Here is a 25360-nt window from a genome sequence, read left to right as displayed (position 1 = left end):
TTTATTATGCAAATACAATAGACATGCAAATCAAGTTGACAGTAACAGAAACTTTTTCCAAAAATGTTTTTATTCATTTTACAGTTACACCAACCAAAAGAACTATCACGTTTCAGTACACAGATGTCCCATACTGCACATATTTTGTCAATATACTGTAGGGAAAATTGAGTTTAACTGTGATTTCTTGTTTGTACCCCTCATTCCAAATGACAGTTGCTGCTTTACAAGTAGTCAGAATGTAAGTAAGTTTGGAAAGGCATATCCATGAACAGGGATGCATTGGAAGTACGGAAGAAGAGATTTCAGCATCTTGTCAATGATTAAGTCACTAGATACAGAACATAAGCTCAAATTTGTGGAAAGAAACTGGCTGTGTACTTTTCAAAGAAACCACTTAGAAATTTGTAAACATGAAATGTAGTAAGGGGGAAGGGAAAGGACGAACAGGAAATCATCACAACTAGCTGCACAGCGCAATGACAAAAGTTGAAAATTTGTGCCAGATTGCGACTCAAACCAAGATTTACTATTTCTCATGAGTGCCTTACTCTAACCACTTTGGCCAACCAGACAAGGCTGCCAACTGACCAAATTTCCAACTTGTTGCTTGCTGCATTGCAGGCATTCCTTGCCCATTAACCTCTACTCACAAATCCTTTTCCCACAGGAGTTTGGACAATGATTGTGCATTCACACTAAAACAAAGGCTGAGGAGCCGTTGCCCTCTGTTTTAGAGATGTATATATCTGAGTAATGTCTAACAAAACAAACACTGCTCAGATATTTACTCAGAAATTTCATTGAAGAGTGGGCTCCACAGCCACGACAAATTTAAAGAACAATATTGTTTCCACCAGGCTGCTCTACTACCCGGATTCAGCTGTATGCACATTCTCAGCTGCGCCTACTAACATAAGTTGGGAATGTGCACACACTTGGAACCATCTAGCAGTGCTTAATAAAGTACTCATTTAAACCAACAGCCTGGTGAAAACCATGTAAAACTTAAACCTTGTTGGCAGGCCAGGGACCTGAACCATCACCCTCCCAAATGTAGATGATACTCTCCACACACACACCGTTCAAGTGCACTTTTCATTACAACTTTACTCAGTTACTGTCAATGTTTCAAAATCTGGCTGTCTGTTTTTCTTCCTTCTGTAATTACGTACAATAGGTCATACCCAATTTTGAAGAAATGGCTTATTTTACAAGTATAAAAATAACTAGCAAATGTACTGAGTAATGAAAACAGAATGTATTTGAAACAATACTTGATATAGCGACACAAATGTAAAGAAAAATTAATTCTAGCAGAAGTGAATATTATGTGGTCCATTTAAATAATGCATTAGACAAGACTGATTTAATGCTATCGTATTTTGTTTTAGCATATTTAAATATACCCTCTTCTCTCTCTCTCTCTCTCTCTCTCTCTCTCTCTCTCTCTCTCACTCTCACACTCACACACACACACACACACACACACACACACACACACACAGTATTATCTATTGTATATAAATCTCTCAACAAAATAAATAATAAATATTTCACATTTAACACAGGCTTCTTAGGTAACATAAACATGTTCACACTCTATAATGGTATCACAGTTGTTAAATAACATTATAAAATACATTTCACAGGACTGTGGCACAACACTCTTCCAACAGGTTTTGAAACTTATTTAGGAAAGTTAGGTTTTAGGTCAGCTTTATTTTGGAACTGTAATGTATTATCAATTATTTGGAAGAGTTCTGGAGGTTGCGGTATTCTTCCTGTTTCCAATTTTGACCACACCGGAACATCTAGAAATAATAAATTAACCATTTTTACTCTTCTAGACATTATCGACAATGCAGGAAAAAACTTCAGCCTGTACTCACCATTAAATGTTATTTCAAAAGCTCCAGTGGACATCAGCATGCTTTCAAATGAATTGCACATAAAATACACCATCATGGAAGAATAAATCTTATTGTCAATGCACCATGACCACCATACTGGTTGAGCAATTTGAAATATTTCAAAGATGTTGAAACCAGTAATAATTAAAAATATGAGGGAAAGTCTGGAAACAGACTAAAAGAAGAGAGAGAGAAACTGTCAGTAACACTACACAATAAGTACAAAATTTTACAAAGCTCACAAATTGACAACAAATCCAGAGCAGTTATGTTCTACTATATGATTTTTAATTCAGCCACATCATCGACAGATATCAGATGGACTGCTTTTCTCTGTCTACGCGGTGCACTAACAGACACTGGACCAATGCCTTTTTCATATCCTTGAGTGTCCGGAACTTCTGCAGGGCTATACAGCCTTGTTATATTGGATGGGCTTATCTAAGTAACAGTGACACAACTATTGACTGCCAAAACTGTGCAGTTATGCACAGTGAACAGTATGTGTGTAATGTAAGCTCAAACCATAGCTGTCATATTGCAATTCATCTGTTACTGTAGCCGACCCATTTACGAGTACATTAAGAAACTTACAGCACCATCTATCAGTAAAATTTTTGTTAGATTTATTTTTTGTTCCATGACTTTCCCCCCCCCCCCCCCCCCCCTTCATCTACAATATTCTGTTCAAATCTGACATCATTCTGAGTAGTGGATTTCTTTCTACAGTGTTTTAAAACTGGACCTTTAATTATGGACACCCTGTACACTGTTCATCTCTTTTTGCATTTTTCAAATTTACAAATCTTATTATATCACAAACCTTAAGAAGTAACTGATTTTACCAGAATAAAAATAAAATAAATGAGACTGACAACTGTCATTATGTGATTTATGGATTAATTATTCTAGATCATTAAACAGCATGTGCCACTGACAACTTAATCCTTAACACTTAAAAACATCCATTTTGTATTTTATTTCAATTAGAAACTCTACACAAAATGCAACATTGCAAACAAAATACACTAGAATCACCAGTGACTTACCAGTATCCTAGATATAACCAGACTTAATCTGGGAGGCTGATAATTTTCTCCCTCAACACGAATATGGGGATACTTCTGCTGTATTATATTAGCATACTCTTGAAATGCTTTCTCATATCCACACGAGTAGCTGAAATTAAATGAAATATTGTTTACATCTAACAATAAGTAACTACACAGCAAGTCAACATAGATATAGTGTGTTGTTTTTTCGTCAAAATGGTTAGCAATATGTCAAATCTCTATGTGAATATGTATAAACTATACATTTTCTTTATGATATGGAAGGAATTCCCTACAAGAGACAGCCACAATAGAATGGTACATAAAAATTACATTTGCAACAATACTGCAGTGACAGAAGCATTGCTATTACCCATTTACACCAGCGGATCAGTGAGGAATCTGCCCACTGCATAAAGTCATCATGTGTACGGCACACTATGAGAGGCTGTGCATTTTCCCACAGCTTCATCTATGTGTTTTGCATATCAGAGGTGATAAAATACTGTGTCCTGCATATTTTATGACATTCAGATCAAGTAAATGAGCTGGCCAGTACTTTCGTGCCATATCCACCTCATCTACTATCTTAACATTGTGGGCAGTTCTGTGAGGCATAAATCCTTCCAACCATGAAAATAACAGCTGGATGCAGAGCACATCACAACTCAGAGAAGTCTTAAAATATCTCTCTAGAATCTAAGTAAATACCATTCTAATGCAGGCATGGCTCAACTGCAAATACCTACTGTGACTTCACACTGATCATGCCACCTGCATAAACAATGGCATTTTGGTATACTGAGGACATTTATTTCCAGGTCAGCTGGTAGCTGGTGTCAAAAACACTTAACAACCTGAAACACAATAATTCAAAAACATCACCCAGCCTCACTGCCATTTGTTCCAGTCACAATGTCTAGTAAACCACTGCAATCTGCCATGACAGTGGGCAGAAGTGGAACACCCTGCTTGAACTTTGAGTATGCACTGTGACACTGAAGTCATGGATAGCTCTGGAGCAAATATGAGTGCCTGAAGTATTTGCAACTATTCTTCCTCTGTTAACAGCAAGTTTTCTCACCTGCGATATCACAATTTTTCTCATTCCTATTGTACACATAATGGTGGAATCACTTTCACTCACCTGAAGTTACCCAGCTGTCTCCACCCCACAATCATAATACTTAAAATCAGCTCCTTCAATTAATGGACTAGGATTTTAAGCTAGTTCTGTCTTTACAAATTCCTTCCATCTCTTCTGAGGTCTTTCAATGTTTCTTCTCCCGTATGATTTACAATCTAAGGCTAATTATCAGAAATTTGTTACAATACTTGTTTATTTTCTCCAAGACTGCATCTACCTCTACTTCTCACGATGGTGTTTTGTTTACTTTCTTATATGTTGTTTTCTACAATAACCTCTTCCTTCTTGGGACTGTCATTCTGGTGCTCTGTATTCAACATAAGGTTCTTTTCTTGGCACACACCACATGGTGCCATAGAAAAGAAGTAGATAGACCATAGAAATTCATAGAACTGTATTCTTGATTCTTGGTACATTTTTTTCTAAAATGTATAATGGATAGTGACACACACACACACACACACACACACACACACACACACACACTGAGGTGACAAAAATCATGGGATAGCCATATTCACATGCGTAAATGATGGTAATATCATGTACACACTGTGTAAAAGGACAGTGCATTGGCAGAGCTGTCATTTGTACAAAGGTGATTGATATGAAGAGATTTGTGATGTGATTATGGCCGTACACAATGGGAATTACAAGATGGATGTTAAATGTGGAATGGTACAAGAAGGTTAGTAGAAGTGATCCACAAAACTACTGTCCAATATCCTCAACACTGATCTGTTGTACAATCTTAGAACATATTCTGCACTGAAACACAGTGAGGTATCTTGAACAGAATGATCTCCTCAGTGCCAACCAGCGTGGATTTCGAAAACACTGATCTTGTGAAACCCAACTTGCACTTTTCTCACATGACACACTGAAAGCTCTGGATCAAGGCAACCAGGTAGATGCACCATTTCTTGATTTGGTTGGTTGGTTTGTGGGATTGAGGGGACCAGACTACAAGGGCCATAGGTCCCGTTTCTTGATTTCCGAAAAGAATTTGATTCAGTATTGCACCTATGCTTATTGCCAAAAGTATGATCATATGGGATATCAAGCGAAATTTGTGAGTGAACAGAGGACTTTTTGGTATACCTTGATGTAACACTTTGTATGGATATGAAATGGAATGATCACATAGGTTCAGTCATGGGTAAAGCAGGTGGTAGACTTCAGTTTATTGGTAGGGTACTGGGGAAGTGCAATCAGTCTACAAAGGAGATTACTTACAAACTACTCGTGCAACCAGTTCTAGAATACAGCTCGAGTGTATGGGACCAGTACCAGATAGGACCAACAGGAGATATTGACCATATATAGAGAAGGGCAGCACGAATGGTCACAGGTTTGTTTACTTCGTGGAAGAGTGTCACAAATATACTGAAGGAACTGAACAGGAAGACTCTTGAAGATAGACAAAAACTACCCTGAGAAAGCCTATTAACAAAGTTTCAAGAACCGTACTCTAGGAATATACTACAACTCCCTGTGCATTGCTCACATAGGGATCATGAGGATAAGATTAGAAAAGTCGCTACATGCATTGAGGCATACAAACAATCATTCTTCCCACACTCCATACATGAATGGTACAGGAAGAAAATCTAATAACTGGTACAATGGGACATACCATCTGCCATGCACCTTATGGTAGTTGGAGCTAGATGCATGGGACATTCCATTTTGGGAACTTCAATATTGCAAGATCCACAGCATCAAGAGTGCACTGAGAATACCAAATTTCAGGAATATTCTCTCACCGTAGACAATGCAGTGGCCGACAGCCTTCATGTTACAACTGAGAGCAGTGTCATTTCATTTCATAGCATTGTCAGTGCTAAGGGACTAGCAATGCTGTGTGAAATAACTGCAGAAATCAATGTGGGACATTTGGTGTGCATATCCATTAGAACAGTGCAGCAAAATATGGCATAAACGGGTTACAGAAACAGACAACTGGTGCGAGTGCCTTTGCTAACAGCATGACTCACCTGCAGCACCTCTCCTGGGCTTGTGTGACCATATCGGTTGGACCCTAGATGACTGGAAAACTGTGGCCTGATCAGACGGGTACCCATTTCAGTTGGTATGAGCTTATGGTATGGTTCAAGTGTGGTGCAGACCCCATGAAGCCATGGACCCCAAGTTGTCAACAAGGCATTGTACTAGCTGGTGGTGGCTCCATAATGGCATGGGCTGTGTTTACTTGGAATGGACTGGGTCCTCTGGTCCAGCTGAACTAATCATTGACTGGAAATAGTCATGTTCAGCTACTTGGTGACCATTTGCAGCCATTCATCGACTTCATGTTCCCAAACAACGATGTCATGTCACTGGACCACGATTGTTCACAACTGGTTTGAAGAACGTTCTGAACAATTTGAGCGAATGATACGGCCATCCACGTTTCCAGACACGAATTTCATTGAGCATTTGTGGGTTATAATTGAGAGGTCAGTTTGTGTCAACAAATCCTGCACTGGCAAAACTTTCACAATTATGGATGCCTATAGAGGCAATATAGCTCAATGTTTCTGCAGGGAACTTTCAACAACTTCTTGAGTCTGTGACATGTTGAGTTGCTGCACTGTGCCAGGCAAAAGGAGGTCTGACATGATATTAGAAGGTAGCCCACGACTTTTGTCACCTTAGTGTACATGGTATTTCTAAGCATTAAGTCTAATATGACAACCCAAATAGCTGCACAACATTACTTGCTCTAATACCATGTTATCTAAAACAGTTTTACATTGGACTGGATCTTTGCTACAGTCCAAAAAGCATTTTATTTACATATAGTCCAAAGTATCACCTGCAGCATTTGCATGCATATTTACTTAGTACGTTATACAAGTAGATGTTAACTGGTACTTTAACTGGCATAACTGAAATATAATGTCTGAAGATGACTAACCTCAATCAAAACCAGAACCGTTTAAGCACAGAAAAACTAAATGCAGACTATACATAAATCAAATACTTCCTTTGTTGCAACTGATTGTTGTTTATTTCTCCAAACATCATCTTTAAAATAACTGATATAAATATTCAGGTATTATTTTATAATGTCTTTCCAGCAGAATTATTCACTGTATGCACACTACGACTTGTTATCTTTCACCATTGACATCCTATTGGGGGTCATGCCCTAAGATTGACTGCAGCTTATTTTACTGTTGTGTATGCAACTAAAACAGACATGGGTATCTCATTGACACATAACATTTATCAAAATGTGTATATAAAATGTAATCCATGCTTCTGCATATTATGTGGGAATTTCTTGTGTAAACAAGTACAAAGGAAACCCCGCAATCAGGGCTTGGAGACCACATGACGGTTGACTGACTGCTGTGTCATACGCATTTTTCATCGGATGCAGTAGGCGGGACATGGGGTCAGCATACTGCACTCCCGGCTGTTGTCAACATTCAAACCTCGCATCCACTATTTCTTGCTGAAGCAGCTCCTCAATTTGCATCATGAGGCTCTGTGGACCACAGTCCAGTCCTCCCACCATGGAAAAGTCGCTGGCTGTACCAGGAATCGAACCCAAGATCCCAGCATGAAAGTCTGTCACACTCATCACTCGACTGTGGTTGCAGACATGTAAATGAGACATACTAGAATTTTCAGCAAAGAGTAGGTAACTGACAGCTTGACATATGGCCATAATCATCATTTCTGTCTACAATACTATACACAGATTGACAACTCATTTCGCAAAACTTGTATTACAGTTCCTCTTATCAGCAATTTTTTATGTACTGGTGGTTTACAGAAATATTGAGACCAGCTATTGAGTTCTTTATATGCAAGAAGGTATAAATTTATTTTGCAAACTGCACTTAAACAATTACATCATTTGTTGAAACCCTATGTACAAAAGTCACTGAAAATACTGAATCAAACAAAATATCTATTGTGGCTTTCTGCAGTTACTTGCTAAAAACCCCATTTACAACTTATTTGTGTAATCCTGTTAGACTTATTTCTGTACACTATGAATGATAAGTCAGTATCAGTGAAATGCAATAAGGAAATTTATCTATCTTTTCAGCAGACAGTGACATCTAGCGACCTGATAGGTCCCTACACATGACAGTATTTCCTCAACAATTCTTTTTTATTACCCTTGTAATGTCTTTCTGCTGAAGAAAACAAGACAACAATAATTTTCAAGCTTGTGTCATACAGTCATTATCTTTACACAATGGCAAGGTGAAAAATTCGCTGCCTCCAATAGAAATAGTTTTTTTAGGCCAAAAAAGCATTTCTGCATCAAAATAGACTCCTTTCAGTTCAATTCAATTTGTCCAACAGTTTTCCAGAGAGTAATTCTAGCTCTGAAGTATACAACTCTCATCTGCAGCTGCCATAAACTTGTCATTGGAGTTTGATGAATAGTGTAGATGTTCTAACATTTTTCACTGCAAATACCTCAGTTTTTGCATTGCTAAAGTATCGTTTGTGGGTAGATGGATAGTCCTAATAAAAGATTACCCCTTTTTTCCAAATCATGCCTATCCTTATTTATTTTTCATTCAGATGGCCCAGAAAACTTACACCGTACATTGCTTGACCCTTTTAACAGCAACTGATGTGAAGAATCTCTCTTGTATACCTGAAGCCATCAGGTATCTTTCTGGCAAATGAAATCAGCTTCATGTTTGGTGGAAGACTGCCAACTGCCACCTACTGCTTTGAGAACTGTTTTTGTTTTTTTTTCTATTGAGAAGTACTGGACTCACATTTCATTCACAGCAACAAATTCTATGCAAAAAATCAGTTGCATTATTTTTGCAGCTGTCCAACCAATGCTGAGAAATATTTTTGCATTTGGTTCTGATTAGCGTTCAACTAATAAAGCTTTTGCTATGTCTATGGTATCAGCTTGTTTTGCACACTTTATTTACTGATTACCCTTCACCATACTGCCCACTTTATTTTCATCTGTGGCTTTAGTTTATCACATGGGCCAGCTTCAACAGAAGAAAGATCACAGTTGAATTAGTCATTTTTAAGCGCCAAAAATGAAGGAGCAGATTCCTTAAAAATTATTTCAGCAACTTGGATGAATTTCATTTCCAATAATGAGTGCACGATATTCCAGTTTATCTATACAAATGAAATGTACACAATATGCATGCTTTACGAAGCTGTACTAATAAAATACTTTGTATTTGACAGGCAGTTACTCATTATGATAAGCACACTGGTGTACAATAATTTTGAGCCAAACTCACTGATACAATTATACTTAAAAAAAAAAACACACAACTTTGCTGTCATGCTCTTCAGAAGTATGTTTCTGACTGGAAACTTCACCAGGTCTTTGTCTATGGTTTAAAATCTGCCTGAGTGGCAAGTACTACTCATAGTACTACAATTATACACTGAATATATTGTATCAACAACCCACTATCATAATTTGTATCACTACTGTCTCTACCCATGCCTCAAATACCAAACTACATTTCTAACAGTTTGGTAGTCTTGTAATATGAGTCAATAACATAATTAATTAATTTTCTTGTTCCTGTAAGTAATATACATGCATTTTTTAAATATTAACCAGATCCTACACTTTTGAAGCAGGATATAAGTTGTAATCACCATCAAATTTCTGTAAAAACAATGAAACCTTTAAATAAAACAACTCCCAGATAACTGCACATCAGGTAAAAAATTATCTACAATCAATACAGCTTGTATCTTAACCAGTATCAAAGTTAATATTACAGCAAAACATCTTTAGTGGGATAAACATTTTTAGAACATGTGTTACTACACAGTTTCAAATTGAATGTCTTCTGTAAAATAAAAATTACTCGACAAAACCTAGTGCACCTTAGGAATCAGCAAAACATAGTCACTGTGTGACTAGTAAGACTTTGGAGATAATGTCCTATTCAGTAATTCTGATAAGTGATACATAATTACTGCTTGAAAGTGTAAAAAGGAAAAAAAATTATTTATTTACACTACATGTGAAATTGCAATAATTGGAGATGCTTCACTTATTTATTGTGAAGGTGTAACAATCTGTTCATTGATATCAGCACCTATATGAGGCTCAGAACATTTTGCTAGGTACTGTAGATTTGGTTTTATACACAGCTATAATTTGTGCAAGGTCTTTCAACATCAAAAAATGTGAAATCAGATACCCTACATTTAAGCGGTCAGTCACTGTATAGGGAACTCCAGAATATGAAAACATGTTTTGAGAACACACAAGAATAATCAAGAGTTGTAAAATATGAATAGAACACGCAAAATCACATTGAAAATAACAATAATGTCAATTAGTAATTTTACCACCAATGTTTTGCAGAGGTAGCACACTTCGTTGTCTCTCTTCCCCAACTTGCAGCAGTCAGTTCTTAGTACAGTTCTCCAGGCTTTTCCATGATTCAACAAGCTATCATCACTTACATTCTAGGTGCAATGGAAAGATTTAGAATATCGAAATGATTACAGTCTTTACTTCAGCCAGGGGCTGTCTTTCTCAGTCTGTGATAAGATGGAATAACTTTTTTTTTTTAACACTCAGATCACTTGATATCCTTTGAAAAGATGAATATAAACTGAAGACATTATACAAGAAGGGTGATGAGAAGCATAATGTCATATTCTGGCAACGGTGCCACTTATATGAAGATCTTTATAAAGAGGGCAATGATTACGCTGAAACAACAGTTCAAAATTATGGGAGTATGGAAATATAAACAAATTGCTAGCATTCTTTGCAGACCCATTGAGTCTGTACTTTAATGTTTATGGAGAAAGTGAAAGTCATTTAATTTCTCAAAAAATAAGTCAAAATTTTGTTATAATATGGCCCATTAAGAAAGACGTATGTGTATTAATATCAATAGTCCGCATATAATTACTTGTTGTGGAATACAACTCATTCTTCACCTTTTAGTACGTATCTGACACTTACACACCCAAACCTCTAGATGTCAGACACTCAGATCGATACATAATGTTGTATTCCAATAGAGTATGAACCAAAACACCGATTTAGTTCATGCTGTGTGCTGTCATCGAGTAGAACATGTAGAAATGGTAACTGAAAGTATCACCAGAGCTACGGTGCAAAAGAGCATACCTGTGATTGACTGTATTGCACATCTGACTTGGGTGAGAAGGTGGAGCATTCAAACACCACTGATGACAGTTTTTTTGTGGAAGAACATTTTCCTGACATGTAAAAGGACTTTCCCGAGTCTGTAGCAATGTTCTTTTGGCAATCTGCTTTTGCTTAGTTAGTTGAATGTTATGTACTTCTTATTAATCTTATTGTTTTGTTTATTAATAATAATTATTATCACAATTACTTCTGCACATGCGACGTAATTGTTTCTTTATTTTTATGTTCTGACTGTACATTGTGTGAAACTACAAATGTACTCTACAGGTTTACTACTTTCAAAGAAATGAAGCAAAAGCAGGCTTTATTGCTGTAAACTACAAATAGCCCTTTTACACGTCATAAACATGTTGTCTCATACAACATTTTCATGCATTAATACAGTAAAAAAATTTATTATCATTGGAGTTTGAACGTGGGACCTTTGGGAAAATCTAACGCTCCATTAACTTCGCCACGGGAGCAACATAAGTTACCTACTCGCTGCTATGCTTTTGATGTTCTCCCCAGTTCTGGTATTACTTCTAATTACCATTTATGCCAGTTCTGCTGGACAACAGCACATGGTATGAACTGTATCAGAGTTTGGGTTGATACTCTATCGGCATACAATGTTTGGCACCGATCTGGGTGTCTGACATCTGGGTGTAAGAGCTGATTAACATTTCTGTAACACTTTTGTCAATGAAATGTATTCATGGCTCTCCATGGGTACAATATGATCCCGATGCTCAAAAATGTTATGTAACAATATCCAAGAACAAATTGTTTTAAGTGTTATGTACACAATCTCTCTCTGTATACAGGTGCCATAGTGTCATGTGTTACTGAGGAAGCATAGTCTGTTATTTATGATCCACAACTGAACTGAGATAAGTGCTCAGTCCTGTTGCCCTGATGATTCAAGACAATTGTATGGGATGAACAATCACAGCTCTGATGTATTTATTTGCTCATTATGCACTACAACATTTAATACGATATTATGCTCCTAGACATTTACTCAGTTTCTGCTGGATGGTTAGACACTACTTCTAATGTTGTCTGCTAATTTAGGAAAATACTGCAAGAACAACTATGACCATATCACATTTTCCCAAAGCACACCTAAGTGTATTTTATTTATTTTATTGTGATACATGTTCCATAGATCCATCTTTGCATGGTGACAAATGGATGTGGAACAAGTCAAAACATTTAATTCATTAGTATGCTCATATCATTAAGGACCAGAAACAAAGATTAAGAATGCAAATTCGAAAATGATAACAAAAAACACAATCAGTAATTACACTCACAAGCAGACGTTAAGTTGCAATTTTCAGATATAATCTACACAGTTATTTATAAGCAAAAAATACCATCTTCTTGACTTACAGAACACAAATTAACATAACAAAGGTAGCAAGATATATTGAAGCAGGAATACACAGAAATACATGGGAAATAATCTTGATTATCTCTGCTAAAGAATTCCTCTAGACTATAGAAACTTTTTTTCAAGCAAGAACTCTTATAGCTTCCTTTTAAATAGCAAATTATTACCGTGTAGACACTTAATATTACTTGGAAATGCACTGCAGATTTTTGTGTTTGTGTGTTTTACATCTTTTTGTAATAGCGACAAATTTTTCAGGTCACAGTGTATGTCACATTTTCTTCCTGTGTTAGGACTCACTCATTTCATACTGAGAGGGGTAGTGAAGCATGAATTTCACGATCAAAGAGAGATATTGGGAGTGGTTAGTATCCTTATTTTCTTAAAAAGGTTACGACATTCTTGGAGGCACTCCACAAGAAATTTGAACAACATTTTTCTGACTTACAAAGAATTTTTTCAACAGCGGTTAATTGCCCCAGAAGATTATTACACAACACATAAGTGAGTGGAAGTAGCCAAAGAAGGCAGATTTTGAAACACTCATGTCCCCAATTTTGGCAAATGTTGCTGAGCTAAGCCTTTTCATCAATGTTTATCTCTTGTGGGCTTTTGTGACCAGAGTGGAAATGAATGTAACTGATTTTTCTGAGGTTTATTGAGACAGAGTTTATGCTGAGTCAGTTTAGTACATCTGAAAGTAACTAGTTCGCCTTTAGCTCTGTGTCAGTGGATGTTTTATTGTCTATCACAAGACTTATGTCATCTGCAAACATTCTAAAGTTGCTTGCTTTGTTTGAGGACAGATGTAGGTGGCTAAGTTATACGAGAAATAGCAGAGGACCCCCGATACAATCTCATAGAACTCCATAATCTACTGTTCCCCAGTCAGATTCTAACTCTCCTACCTGCGTGTTGTTACCATCTAACACTATTTTCTGCCCTGTACATAGGATCTGAGCCAATTGTTCTTTTGTCTGCAGGTTCCACAGAGGCTTGCTTTCTCTATGAGTACCTCTGCTGGTGACAATGTGTTCAGAACGCTGATTTTTAGAGCACAAGCCACTTTAGATGTGCCATACTGCATCTTCATTATGAAGCTTAACTTAATATTACCCCAGAAATTTTTGGTATGCTATATCTTTATCTCTAGTGATACCACTGTTTTGACTGAGGGTTTGTTCTGTTTTGTTTTGCAACAATAAATCTTAAATGTGTTACAAATATGCATATAACAAATATAATTGCATGACTCTCTTTGAAATAATGATTTAGTTTGCGAGGTGTATAACTGGAGGTACCTTCTCATATTCAGGAGGATGGAGGCTCATATTCAGACAAATGCCAGGATAATTCCTGCAACAAGGCACTAATCAACCACATGTCCGTCCTTCATTAAGAGTGTGTTGTGTGTGTCTGTCTGTGTGTGTGTGCACGCGCGCCCGCTAATCTCTCTCTCTCTCTCTCTCAGAAACTTATGTTTTTCACCGTATTACACTGAAAAATCCTGTATTATTGTGCAATGATCCTTGGCCAAATAAATTACTAATACTAATCCTGAAATATTTTAATTTTACCAAAAGCAGCATTCATTTGAGAAAACTGTAAAACAACAAGCACACAAAGGCTCAATCCTTCAGGATTGATACACACATTAAAAGTACAAAAACTGTTAATGGCTTCCAGAAACCTAGAATCTGATCAACCTGACCCTCTCTCTAAACCCTGTTCATCACTGATGGAGGTTAACTAACACTTTCAAAAGTTTGGAACAATTTTTTTCTATTTTTGATGTATCTATTGGCAGCGCTGGAATTTCAGTTCCTGAAGTAATGGATAGCTATTACATCATCTTTTGATTCTGCATATTGCCATCTTGTACTTCTCATATATTTTCATGCAATTCATTGAAATATCTGCCATTTTTTAGTATTTTAAATTATTTTCTTATTTTTATTCCTTTTTTGTCTTTAGAATTTTGTTCCCTTGCACAAGGACACTAATGACAATGCTGTTGTGTGCCCCGACAGTACAAAACATTATTGCCTTCTTGAGAACTCAAGGTCAACCGTTACGATTACTACAGCATTCCATTTTTTGCAGTGACACAAAAATTAAAGGAACATGACAGAACAAAGTTTCAAATGTGAAAAAACACATTATTTTTCATTACTGTTGCATCTGAATTCAGATGCCACCGAACAACACTAACAGCCGTAACATAAATAAAATTTTGTGTCTTAAGTGTTCTGCATCCAGAATACAACCTCCGCAAATTAAGTTCCTGATATTCTTTCCAAGACTGTGTATATTTCAATATCTACTTTCTAGAGCACAGCTTGTCTTTCAATGTATTGTGTAGTAGTATCTGTCTTCCAGTACTGGGTGCATGTATGTCCCCATTCCAGCAGTCCTGATGGATACACATTCCTCTAGACTTTATGCCAAATACTTTCCTACACTATAACCACAGCCCTTTTCCAAATTATGTCCCACAACAACTTATGTAAGTGCCATTTGAAACCAGCACAGAATAACTGCTCACAAGCTCAGTTCACCAAATTGGCTTAATTCTTCACCATTTTTTTTATTTTTTTTTGTAAATGCTTGTTTGTTGGGTCACCACTACTGCTGTAGCTGTGTAATTTCACCCATTTCAACACAGATGTATGTACTAGAAAGAATTCAAATTCATCTCCCAAGTTTTATCACTGATGGATATGTTACCGAACTATCATTCAGTCACTTCTGGAGACCGTTTTTAGAAAGTTATGAAGTAGTTTCGTTTGACAATAATTTTTAAAAATTGAATGTCCTTAATTTATTGCCCCCTGCAACTGAATCCATTCTCATGACATTGGTGCCATTGGGATGTTTAACTTTCGTTATCCTTTTTCAAACAATTGTAGGGTCAGAGTGAATCTTTTGTTTTTCCAGTAACTTTGGCAGGCGAGTCCATTGACAAGAAGTACAATCTCACTGCAGGTTTCATCCTCATTCTGAACATCACAGATGTGTTTGTTGCCTATAATGCTAACATATGACTTCAATTTCAAGTACAATAATGCTGAACATCACACTGAATGGATGCAAAGATAGAATTTCAGGTTACAACAAACTTTTTGTAGCAAGGACTGTGTGAGGTCATTAGTCTTCAGAAGTGATTTTTAATGAAAACTTTTCTGCAAGTGTACACCTGTTTGCATGATCATCTTCGACAGAATCTGTTATAATCAACTATTATTGGTTTCCTATCTTCAGCTTATGGCAATGAAAAGAGTTGTTTTACACCACACACATTTCATCTTCTGTGATCAATTTCATTGAATTACATTCATTTTCACATTCACCTATCTACAGAGCCTACGTAGCGAACATTTTCTGATCTTCCACAGTGAAATTCAGCCAGAAAGAAGAGTAAGTAATGAGTACGGAATGCAAGATTGTCAAGGTGCCAGATACTAATTTTGTTTACAGTGTTGACAACAACAGTGACAAAAGATGAACATCTTCCGAGGATGGTAAAATGAATGGAGTGAGTGAGTTTGTTTGCAATATGATTTTATCCAGAAGTGGAGGGTAAGAGATGAGGTACTGACAGGATTGAAGCTGTGGAGATGAGTCGTGAGTTGTGCTTGGATAGCTCAGTTAGTAGAGCACTTGCCTGAAAAGTCAAAGGTCCTGAGTTTGAGTCTTGATCCGGCACACAGTTTTAATCTGCCAGGAGGTTTCAATATGATTGCAATTGTTCACAAATTCAGATACTCTATCAGAATTTCAGTTACAAGTGCACATTATACTGTTGGGTATGGTATGATATGGAAACAACACACAGGCACTAAACTTTCACATCACCTTCATAGGCTTAACTCTTTGACAGCTGTTTATGAGTTAATTTCCAATGCTCCGCCACCCCTTGGGTGTTGTTGACCAGAGTTTAAACAAGGCCTTCGAGTTTTTCTTCAATATTACTGAGAAGTTAGCTTGGGCCTCCTTCCCAATTGCTAATGACCAGTACAGATCTGAGCGCAGACCACACCGTATCCCAATAGCTTTTCACTTTTCTCACTGCTAAGTTATTTTCAGATTCTTTGTCTGTTGTGGACTCAGTTTGCTAGATTAAGCTATGCTTTAATTCTTAATGTTCTTCAGGGCTTGTGCCTTGATTGCACTGTGAAAGAGATAGTCGAGATATTCAAGAAGAGAAGCAGTGAGAAAGTATGATTGGATATTGAAATAAGTGATAACTCCTCCACAGATTCTGATAGCAACAGTTTCAAGCCATCTATGTCAGCAAGAGTGTGTTTCGGCAAAATTATCCAATAAATCTTTCGAGTCTGAAAGCAATAGTAACTTTTGGCAAATGTTAAAAAACTGGATCAGAAATTATTGATTGAAAAGCTATCTGTACATTTCTGTAGATTAGTAAATTTACTGAAAAACTTCAAAGTCAGCAACTAATTTTCACATCTGCAATAGTGCTCACCTCAGCAATGACAAATTTTAAAGAGTGACAAAAGGAGAATTTGTAGAAAGCACTCCACAAATATTTAGTGCAGTGTGACCCAGGCCACTCTGCTAACTTCAGTCCAGGTAGAAGCTCAAACACATGTTACTCACTGCATGTAGACACATTAGGTAATACTGAAGTAATGTTCAGCTCAGCATGTCTGCAGCAGACAATTTAAGAAATGAATTAATAGGTACCCACAAATCATGAAGTGTACTGTATGAACGAGTCCTCATGAATTCAGTAATTTAGTGCTCTTTGGAGTTTACTACTGGCCGATGGCAAAATGAATGTAGGTGCTTATGAAAAGATTGTAAACAGGCTTCCCAAAATGTAGTGGCCATTTGAAATGGAACATCTTGAAAATACTCTTACTTACAAACAAAAACAAGTGTATCATAGTTCAAAGGAAATATGATACATATACTGGCCTGGCCTGCTCAAAGCCATTACCTGGAGTCCACTGAAAAATCTGCAAGACAATGTAAAATGTTGATGGAAGGCCAAATCAATTTGTTCAAACACTTGGCAAAATTAATACCTGTGTTTCAGGAAACTAATTTTGCCTGCAATGTACTACAAGTTAGTGGAAATCATATCCAAGATTAAGCACTGCAGTAATAGCAAAATGCTATATGCTATGAACTATGTAAACCCCAGTCCATGATTTCCCAAACTGTGTTCCGCAGAACACTGGTGTTCCACAGGCAGTGAATAAATGCTCCACAAAAACATGGTGTTTTTTTATGTGTTTTCTTACTTTTTAATACTGTATTACAGTTTCTGTGTTATCAGTTAGGAGTTAAAATTGAAGTAATCACTGAATAAAACAAGTTTTTTCTCATTTCTGAAAAAAATTTATTAACCTTCAAAATAGTAGTAGTAGTAGTAGTAGTAGAGGGGTTTTGTGGGCGCACGACAGCAAGGTCTTCAGCGCCCATTCAGTATCATAGTGAGACGGGTGCCAAGGAAAAAAAAAAACTCAGAATATTTACATAAAACGGAACATAAAACACGGGAAACAATCATCGGAAAAGATGTGCTCACCCACACCGAAGCGTGGGATGAAGCAGGGCGTCAGCAGTAAAACATGGACAACACAGGAAGAAAACGAGAGAGGGGGCTAAAACAATGTAGCAGATGGAAGTGGCTGGCTGACCGCAAGGAAAAAAGGGAGGAGTCAGCCACTCTGCAATACACTAAAACAAACAAGCTGTTCCATCAGAAGAAAAGTTTGGGAACCCCAACCCTAGTGTGATATATGAGAGGAACTAGAGACTCAAATATGATCAGGTTAAATAAATAAATGAATTATAGCTTTATAACTGGCAGTTTGAAAATGGAGAACGTGGGTATCCAAATACTTTTGGCAATATAATTTGCAATAAATGAGTTCACACCAACATTCACTGGATGCAAGACAACAAATGCTATGGAAATAGGTTGCAAAAGGGTGGTGAAGAGAGGTACATTCTTTTGCCCAATTTGCATTGCTGCTGTCTATCAACAAGGAAACACTCACTATTCAACTGAGAGCTGTCTATAAAACAAGATGTACTAAAAAGGAGTCAAATCACATCTAAAAGCAATTACAACACAGGAAAGGAAGGGTGACAGATGTTACATCTGAGAATAAAAACCACTGCTACAGAGAAACTGGAGAACCATTTCAATTTTCTGTCAGTTGTCCACCAAGACAAGAAGCAAAAAATCTGAAAGAACATGGTTACCGTGGGGAGCCAGAAGGAGGTGGCATTCTACAAGAAGCAACTGTCTGCAAAGCTTAACAATCACAATGTGGTGGTGACTTGTTACATAAAATATGAGGAAATAGTGTGTTGTAGTTCCGGTAGGTGACAGTAATATACAACACAGTTCCACTGAATGATCAAGTTACAGGAGTCCAGGTTATATTTGGAGAAGCCAGGAGAACCAGTCATGCCCCAGAATCACTGCCTGTCACTGGTGGGGATGGAACCACATCAACGAAATTTCGTTTACAATCTGACTGTGAGAGGCAATCTGGCTTCTCCGCGGTTACTGGAGTAGCCTTGTCCTGATTCTTCCTCTCCTCCTACTTTGCAACCTTTGGTGGCCGAGATTCATGTGAGGGCCTATGCATGGAAGGGGGGGGGGGGGGGGGGGGGGGGGAGGGGGACAGATGAAGAGTGGGCAGTGCTGCGTTTCCCAAGTTGCAGCTGCTACAGTCCTCTGATCTATGGGCAGAGCGGTCCCAAGAGGCAGTTGTGTCGTCGGTGTATGTTGGAGGAGGAAGCTGCTTCTCTGGCTGGGTACAGGATGTGGTTCCTAAACACGGTGCTGCGGGTACCACAAGCATGCAGTATGCAGTTGTTGTTCATTTGTTTGCTTTGAAGTCAAAAGTGATGTTCAGTTCAGCCTAGTTACCCACACCGTCCAGCACCAGCTGTCACTTGTAACACATCTGCAGGGCAGCAAGATACATATTTAGCTTACTTGTGTTTTCTTCGTAGTATGCATTGCTCATATTTTGTGCGAGTTTTGCTAGTGTAAATTCAGGCAGTCTGCAGCTCAGTGTCACTTCTTCTGAACACCCAGCTACACAGGAAGGTATCAGCGTATATTATTGATGTGTCAGGAGGGTAACCAGTTGCATATCTATGTATATGTTGGCTATCATAGTTTACTTTTTCAGTTAGTCTTGCTACATGTGCATGTTGTGTGTGAATGCAGGAGGAACTGGCTGCAGTTCACGAACACGAACTACATTCATGTGGTTTTGGCTCTGATTAGCCACCTTCAGGGGAGTAGTGGTGGCGGAGAGTCTTGTGCGTTGCTTGGGACACCTCAGATGTCGCTTGTTTCGCCCATGGGCTCTGCTGCCAAGGGGCTGCTAGTGTACCCGACGTGGTGGATCTGCCTTCGCAACAGGGTGAGTGGGGGTGTGAGCTTCAATGTTAGGTGCATTATGGAGCCCCTTAGGAAGATCCAGTGCCGGGAAGAAAGTTAAGTGCACTCAGTATGTCTGCTGGACGGTCTAACCCGTCACGTGGGGACAGCCTTGCCTGCAACTATTGAGCACGCACGGTGCAGTTGTCTGCAAATTGTGGCTCATGTTGGTACCAATGATGCCTGTCACATCCCTGAATCCCAATTCAGTTTTACAAAAAGCAATCTATGGCACTGGCCCCTTACTTAGCCTGCGTTTATTGCGAATCTCTTGCCCAGTGCCAAGTTCCAAGTGACTGGAAAAAAGCAGTGGTGACTTCTATATACAACATGGGTAAAAGAATGGACCCGAAAATTTCAGACCAACAACTTTAACAGTGGTTTGCTGTAGAATACTAGAACATACTCTGAGTCCCAGTATAATAAATTTTCTGGAGACCGAAAAGCTTACCTCCCTCAATCAGCACAGTTTAGAAAACATTGCTCATGTGAAACTCAGCTTGCCCTTTTCTCACATGTACACTGAACTAAGGATGAAGGCAACAGGCAGATTCCATATTTCTAGATTTCCAAAATCATTTTACACGGTACCTCAAATGCAGACTGTTAATGAAGGTACAAGCATATGGAATAGGCTCCCTGATGTGTGAGTGGCTCAAAGACTTCTTAAGTAGTAGAACCCAGTATGTTGTCCCCGATGGCAAGTGTTAATCAGAGACTAGAGTATTGTGAGGAGTGCCCCAAGAAAGTGTCATAGGACTGTGTTTAATATCTACATACATAAAAGAATTAGTGGACAGCGTGGGCAGCAGTCTGGTTGTTTACTAATGATGCTGTGGTGTATGGAGTGACTGTAGGGTGATATAAGTTGCTAGACAAAATTTTTAGTTGATATGATGAATGGCAGCTGGCTCTAAATGTAGAAAAATGTACGTTGATGTGGATGAGTAGGAAAAACAAATGCATAATATTTGTATAAAGAATTAGTAGTGTCCTGTTTGACATAGTCGTGTTTAAATACATGGGCATAACATAGCAAAGCAGAAATGGAACAAGCATGTGAGGATTATCATACTGTGATTCACCTGTAAAGGAAACCATGTATATGACACTAGTGCGACCTATACTTGAGTACTGCTCGAGCGTTTGGAATCCATATCAGGTCAGATTAAAAGAAGACATCAAAGCAATTTAGAGGTGAGTGGGTAGACATGTTACCGGCAGGATCAAACAGTACACAAGTAATATGGAGATGCTTTGGGACTTCAAATGGGAATCCCTGGAGGGAAGGCGACATCCTTGTTTGAGGAACACTAGTGAGTAAATTTAGAATTGAGATGTGGCATTTGCATCTGACTACAGAACTATCCTATTGCTGCCAACAAAGATTTCGTATAAGGACCACGAAGATAAGGTATGAGACATTAGGGCTAATATGGAGGCATATACACAGTTGTTTTCCCTCACTCTATCTGTGAGTGGAACAGGAAAGGAAATGATTAATAGCGGTATTGGGTACCTTCCATCACGCACCACATGGTGACTTGCAGAATATGTATGTACATGCAGAGGAGGGTGGAGGGTAGTAGTTTGGGGAAAATTGATGTAGATAGGGCGATGGTTGTGACTTTCGCATAATGGTTCATCATGCCAACACAATGTAGGAATTAGCATTTGCTTTAGTATATGACAGGCAGGCAATAGATTTATATTCTTGTATCTTCTTATCTTTCCTAAAGAATGGGCAAACATGCAGGATGGTGTTCTTTACAACTGATACACAAAGGCAGATATTCACAAGAACTACCTTCTTGGAGTGACCATCTGCTGTTTCCACACTTTGGATCTGCTGTGCAGCAGGTTGACACATGACTAATGTGTACGCTTCGGAAGCACCTCATGGCTGGTGGGTCACACCTGTACCCTATGACTAACTTTTCTTACGAGATTTTCTTCAAAAATTAAAATGACAATGGGTGTATCTGTAAGATTTTCCTTGGGACCATTTTCGTATGTGCTAGACGAAACGTATGCCTTGCCATTTGAAATTTGCCCATAGTTCCTCATCTGTCTGGAGTGTAATGTATTTATGTAAGATGATTCCTTGGACCTCATTCAAAGTTTTATGCGGGGTAATGGTCACTAGTATATCACCTAATTATTTACATGTCTGAGTTGGTCTAGATTGTGCAGCATAGGCGGCTTTAATCAGTAGTAACCCATTGTGCATCTTCAATGTGTTCACAAAAATTAATGGTTTTGTCACAGTAAAAGTATCTCCCAACTATTCAAGTGCATATCAGATACTGGATAAATCGTTTCCTCCCAACCATCTGATTTGTCCCACTTTCCATGGAGTAGCCAGAGTAGGAAAAAGATTACGATAATAAGTGTCCAAACTGAATCTTCTAGACCTGTCTGATGAGACAGCCAGATCAGTATGCTCTTTGTATTCGTTGAATTTGATACGTGTGACGTGCAAAAGCCTGCTCTGATTCCACTCACTCTGATCGAGGGCTCTCCCCACAGGCACCGCCTCTCCACTGCAAAGGTCATCTGGAACGGCGGCCATAGCTGGGAATCTTGTTGCTCCAGGAAGATGGGCATCTATTCCCTGGCATGTATGGTGAGCTAGCAGCTCAGGCATCAGCAGTGAGATCACTGCGTTGTCAGGTGGCTCTACCAAAAGGGTTTGTTCTAAGAACTGTCGAATTTGCACAGCAGCAAGTATCATTGGATGACACGATAGCATCCTGCCATCAACGTGATAGCAGAAAGATGTCATTGGACCCTTAAGGCAGCTCTAAAGTGCCTAAGTGAGACATGGACAAAGGCCCTTCCCTTGGTCCTTCATCCATTATACACGCCAGACACCAGGGCATTGTTAGCAGAGATGGTTTATAGGGAACTGTTACGTATCCTGGCAAACTAGGTCAGAGTTGCACTGCTGCCACCCACAGTGGAACTGCCACAGTTAGTACACCATTTCCAACACAACGAAGCAAAGATTGGTCACCTGCCTGTTTTTCACCATGTAACCCATTTGAATGGAGTATTTTAAATTGTCGCAATTTATTATTTTAGAATTAAATAAATGAGGAAACAAATTTTAAAAAAGCTTACTCAGATCCTGCAGCAATCAATCCTGATGATTACGTGAGTAGGGTGTCCTACCTAGTATGAGGAAATTCTAATGGCAACAGAGCTGATAATTACTACTCTGAAAGTATTTTCTGTGTGTCTATATTAAAGCCATGAATACCACAATTACCCTCACAGCAAATTTTCTAAAACAAAGAATGCCATTCCCGATGTGTAAGCAAATAGATAACGTAGGATGTAGACAAACAGATAGATTGAAAATTACCAGGGACTGGAGGACGTGGTGGTGTGGTGTTCTGCTCTGTTATATACATTACATTTGCACATTAAATGCCCGGTTGGGCATGACGAGGCCAATATGAAACAAATGACAGAATAAAAAATGGGAGATCTGCAGAAACAAATGTGAATGTAACAGAAAGACAAAAAATTATAGACAGAATTGCTAAATCAAATGATATAGATTACCACATGAAGAAACAGCAACTAACACAAATTATGATATGCTACTGGCATTAACATGAAAATTTAGACAGAATTTGGACTCTGATATCAGATTGTATGCTAACTGAGAGGTGTTTCATCGGATTATTTGATAAATAAAAACATAATACACCACCAGTGACAGAACAAAATATAATAAGGACGTATTTTATAAAGTGAAGATAGTAAAAGTATCTGCAATGTTTAGTAGGCAGTAATTTCAGTTTAGAAGTTTAACTATTAAGAGAAAAGTAATGGCTTATTTTCTTGGTACAGTGTTTGTAAACACAATGAAAATTTAATGAAGAAAAAAAAAGACTAAAAGTGATATACAACCAGAGGGCTTTACAGGATCCACAGGTGTGGAAGAACTGTTATCAGCACACGAGGAACAGCAAAGCATAAACTAACACCATGGGAAAGTAAAACTGAGAAAAGATGCGGACACCTGGTAGGTCTTATTAATAGCAGTGTTCCATCAGAAAATAACAACTACAATAAACATCCCTACCCCATTTCTGTGAGAAAGATACAGAGCTCAAATTTTCTGTATGCACCGTAATACACATTTGAAGCTGTATACTTTACATAGAAAGGAGTCACTTGCTGACATTTCAAGTCAGATATTACCCATAATTTTTGCTTTTAAGATACATTGAACAGCAACTAACAAATTGGGTGTCTGAGCAATAATTGTAGGCTATGTTAAGAAGCAACTGGCAGCCTGAGTGTCTGGGCCGTAATTATGCAACCACCCAGAAAGAATTATCGCTTCCTGCAGTGAAACAGAGTTTCATTAGTCTTGAAACCAGCACATAAAATTGCATTCGAATAACGATTACTGTGTCAATTGCTGGCGACACTGTGCCGTAAGTGAACTGCGTAGCATCAATACGAATAGTGTATTAGGGACGCACTTCACTTCATTATTCTGGGCTGGACAATTTGATTCCATACTTCCTACATCCCTCTCCCACAGGATTACCACAGGAGGCGTACACACGCGACACACATCCTCAAAAACACTAATCACGTTTTGAGCGTGTATTTTACACAAATCACATACGTTCATTGCAACGACACACTAAATTCAGAAACTGATGCCCTTAATTACCAGTAGTGAAATTTCAATACAGGTCCGGTCAGTCTGTCAATTTTTGTTACTGGTATTTGTTTTTCTATGCTTGCACTGGTCGACGAAAAGAGATCTTTAACAGACACATATACAAAAATTGTAAACAGACAAAATACGGCACACGCACCCCACTGTGCCATAACGCTAAATCCCTACCATGTGACACATTCATAATAACCAGAGCTACTACAGCGTGAAGCTGTACACAAACCAAGGATGTTAATAGCAAACGAGATAACACACCAGCAGTGATCTCTTTGTTTCCTTAACAAATGTAATAATGTTCAAATACCTTTCATCATCTGTTGTAGCTCATACAATATAAAAATCTATACGGCAGGTCAACTTGCTGTTTCGATAATACCAATTGTTATCAAACACTAAATATAATGGCACATAAACAAAATGTTCGCATCTGTCACATCTGTGCACCTGAACAGCATGCGACAACTATCTGGCAATCATCTTCCCTACATCTACTTTTTTATTATACAGACCACCGAACGAGTGGGGAGGGTGTGATAGAATAATTTCCCTCCCTTCCTGT

The 25360-nt window shown here is 38.2% G+C and overlaps 1 protein-coding gene across 2 annotated transcripts; it reads right to left on the bottom strand.

The window, feature by feature from the left end:
* Positions 1–1242: 1242 nt before the first annotated feature.
* LOC124615552 (thioredoxin reductase-like selenoprotein T homolog CG3887) lies at positions 1243–25011 on the bottom strand. 2 transcript variants are annotated; one of them, XM_047143527.1, is made up of 5 exons: positions 24793–24890; positions 13957–14011; positions 2963–3092; positions 1893–2088; positions 1243–1814 (listed from the first exon to the last, which is right to left on the bottom strand). In XM_047143527.1, the coding sequence occupies exons 2-5, from the start codon at positions 13962–13964 to the stop codon at positions 1690–1692; spliced, it is 459 nt and encodes a 152-aa protein (XP_046999483.1). In that variant the 5' UTR covers positions 13965–14011; positions 24793–24890; the 3' UTR covers positions 1243–1689. The 2 variants fall into 2 exon arrangements, with proteins under 2 accessions (XP_046999483.1, XP_046999482.1); XM_047143526.1 differs by lacking the exon at positions 13957–14011 and having other exon boundaries at positions 24793–25011.
* Positions 25012–25360: the final 349 nt, after the last annotated feature.

Source organism: Schistocerca americana, chromosome 5 (genome assembly GCF_021461395.2).
Source record: "Schistocerca americana isolate TAMUIC-IGC-003095 chromosome 5, iqSchAmer2.1, whole genome shotgun sequence".
Lineage (NCBI taxonomy): Eukaryota > Metazoa > Arthropoda > Insecta > Orthoptera > Acrididae > Schistocerca > Schistocerca americana.
Note: the sequence above shows the minus strand (reverse complement) of the source record. Positions and strands in the feature narration are given on the sequence as shown.

Excerpts from the sequence above, each read along its gene's own strand:
- LOC124615552 (XM_047143526.1), bottom strand. The coding sequence starts at position 24,953 with ATGGCACAGTGGGGTGCGTGTGCCGTATTTTGTCTGTTTACAATTTTT. Across the intron at positions 2,089-2,962 it reads TGGTTATATCTAGGATACTG|TCTGTTTCCAGACTTTCCCT; the intron begins GTAAGTCACTGG and ends CTCTTCTTTTAG. Across the intron at positions 1,815-1,892 it reads TTTTGAAATAACATTTAATG|ATGTTCCGGTGTGGTCAAAA; the intron begins GTGAGTACAGGC and ends TATTATTTCTAG.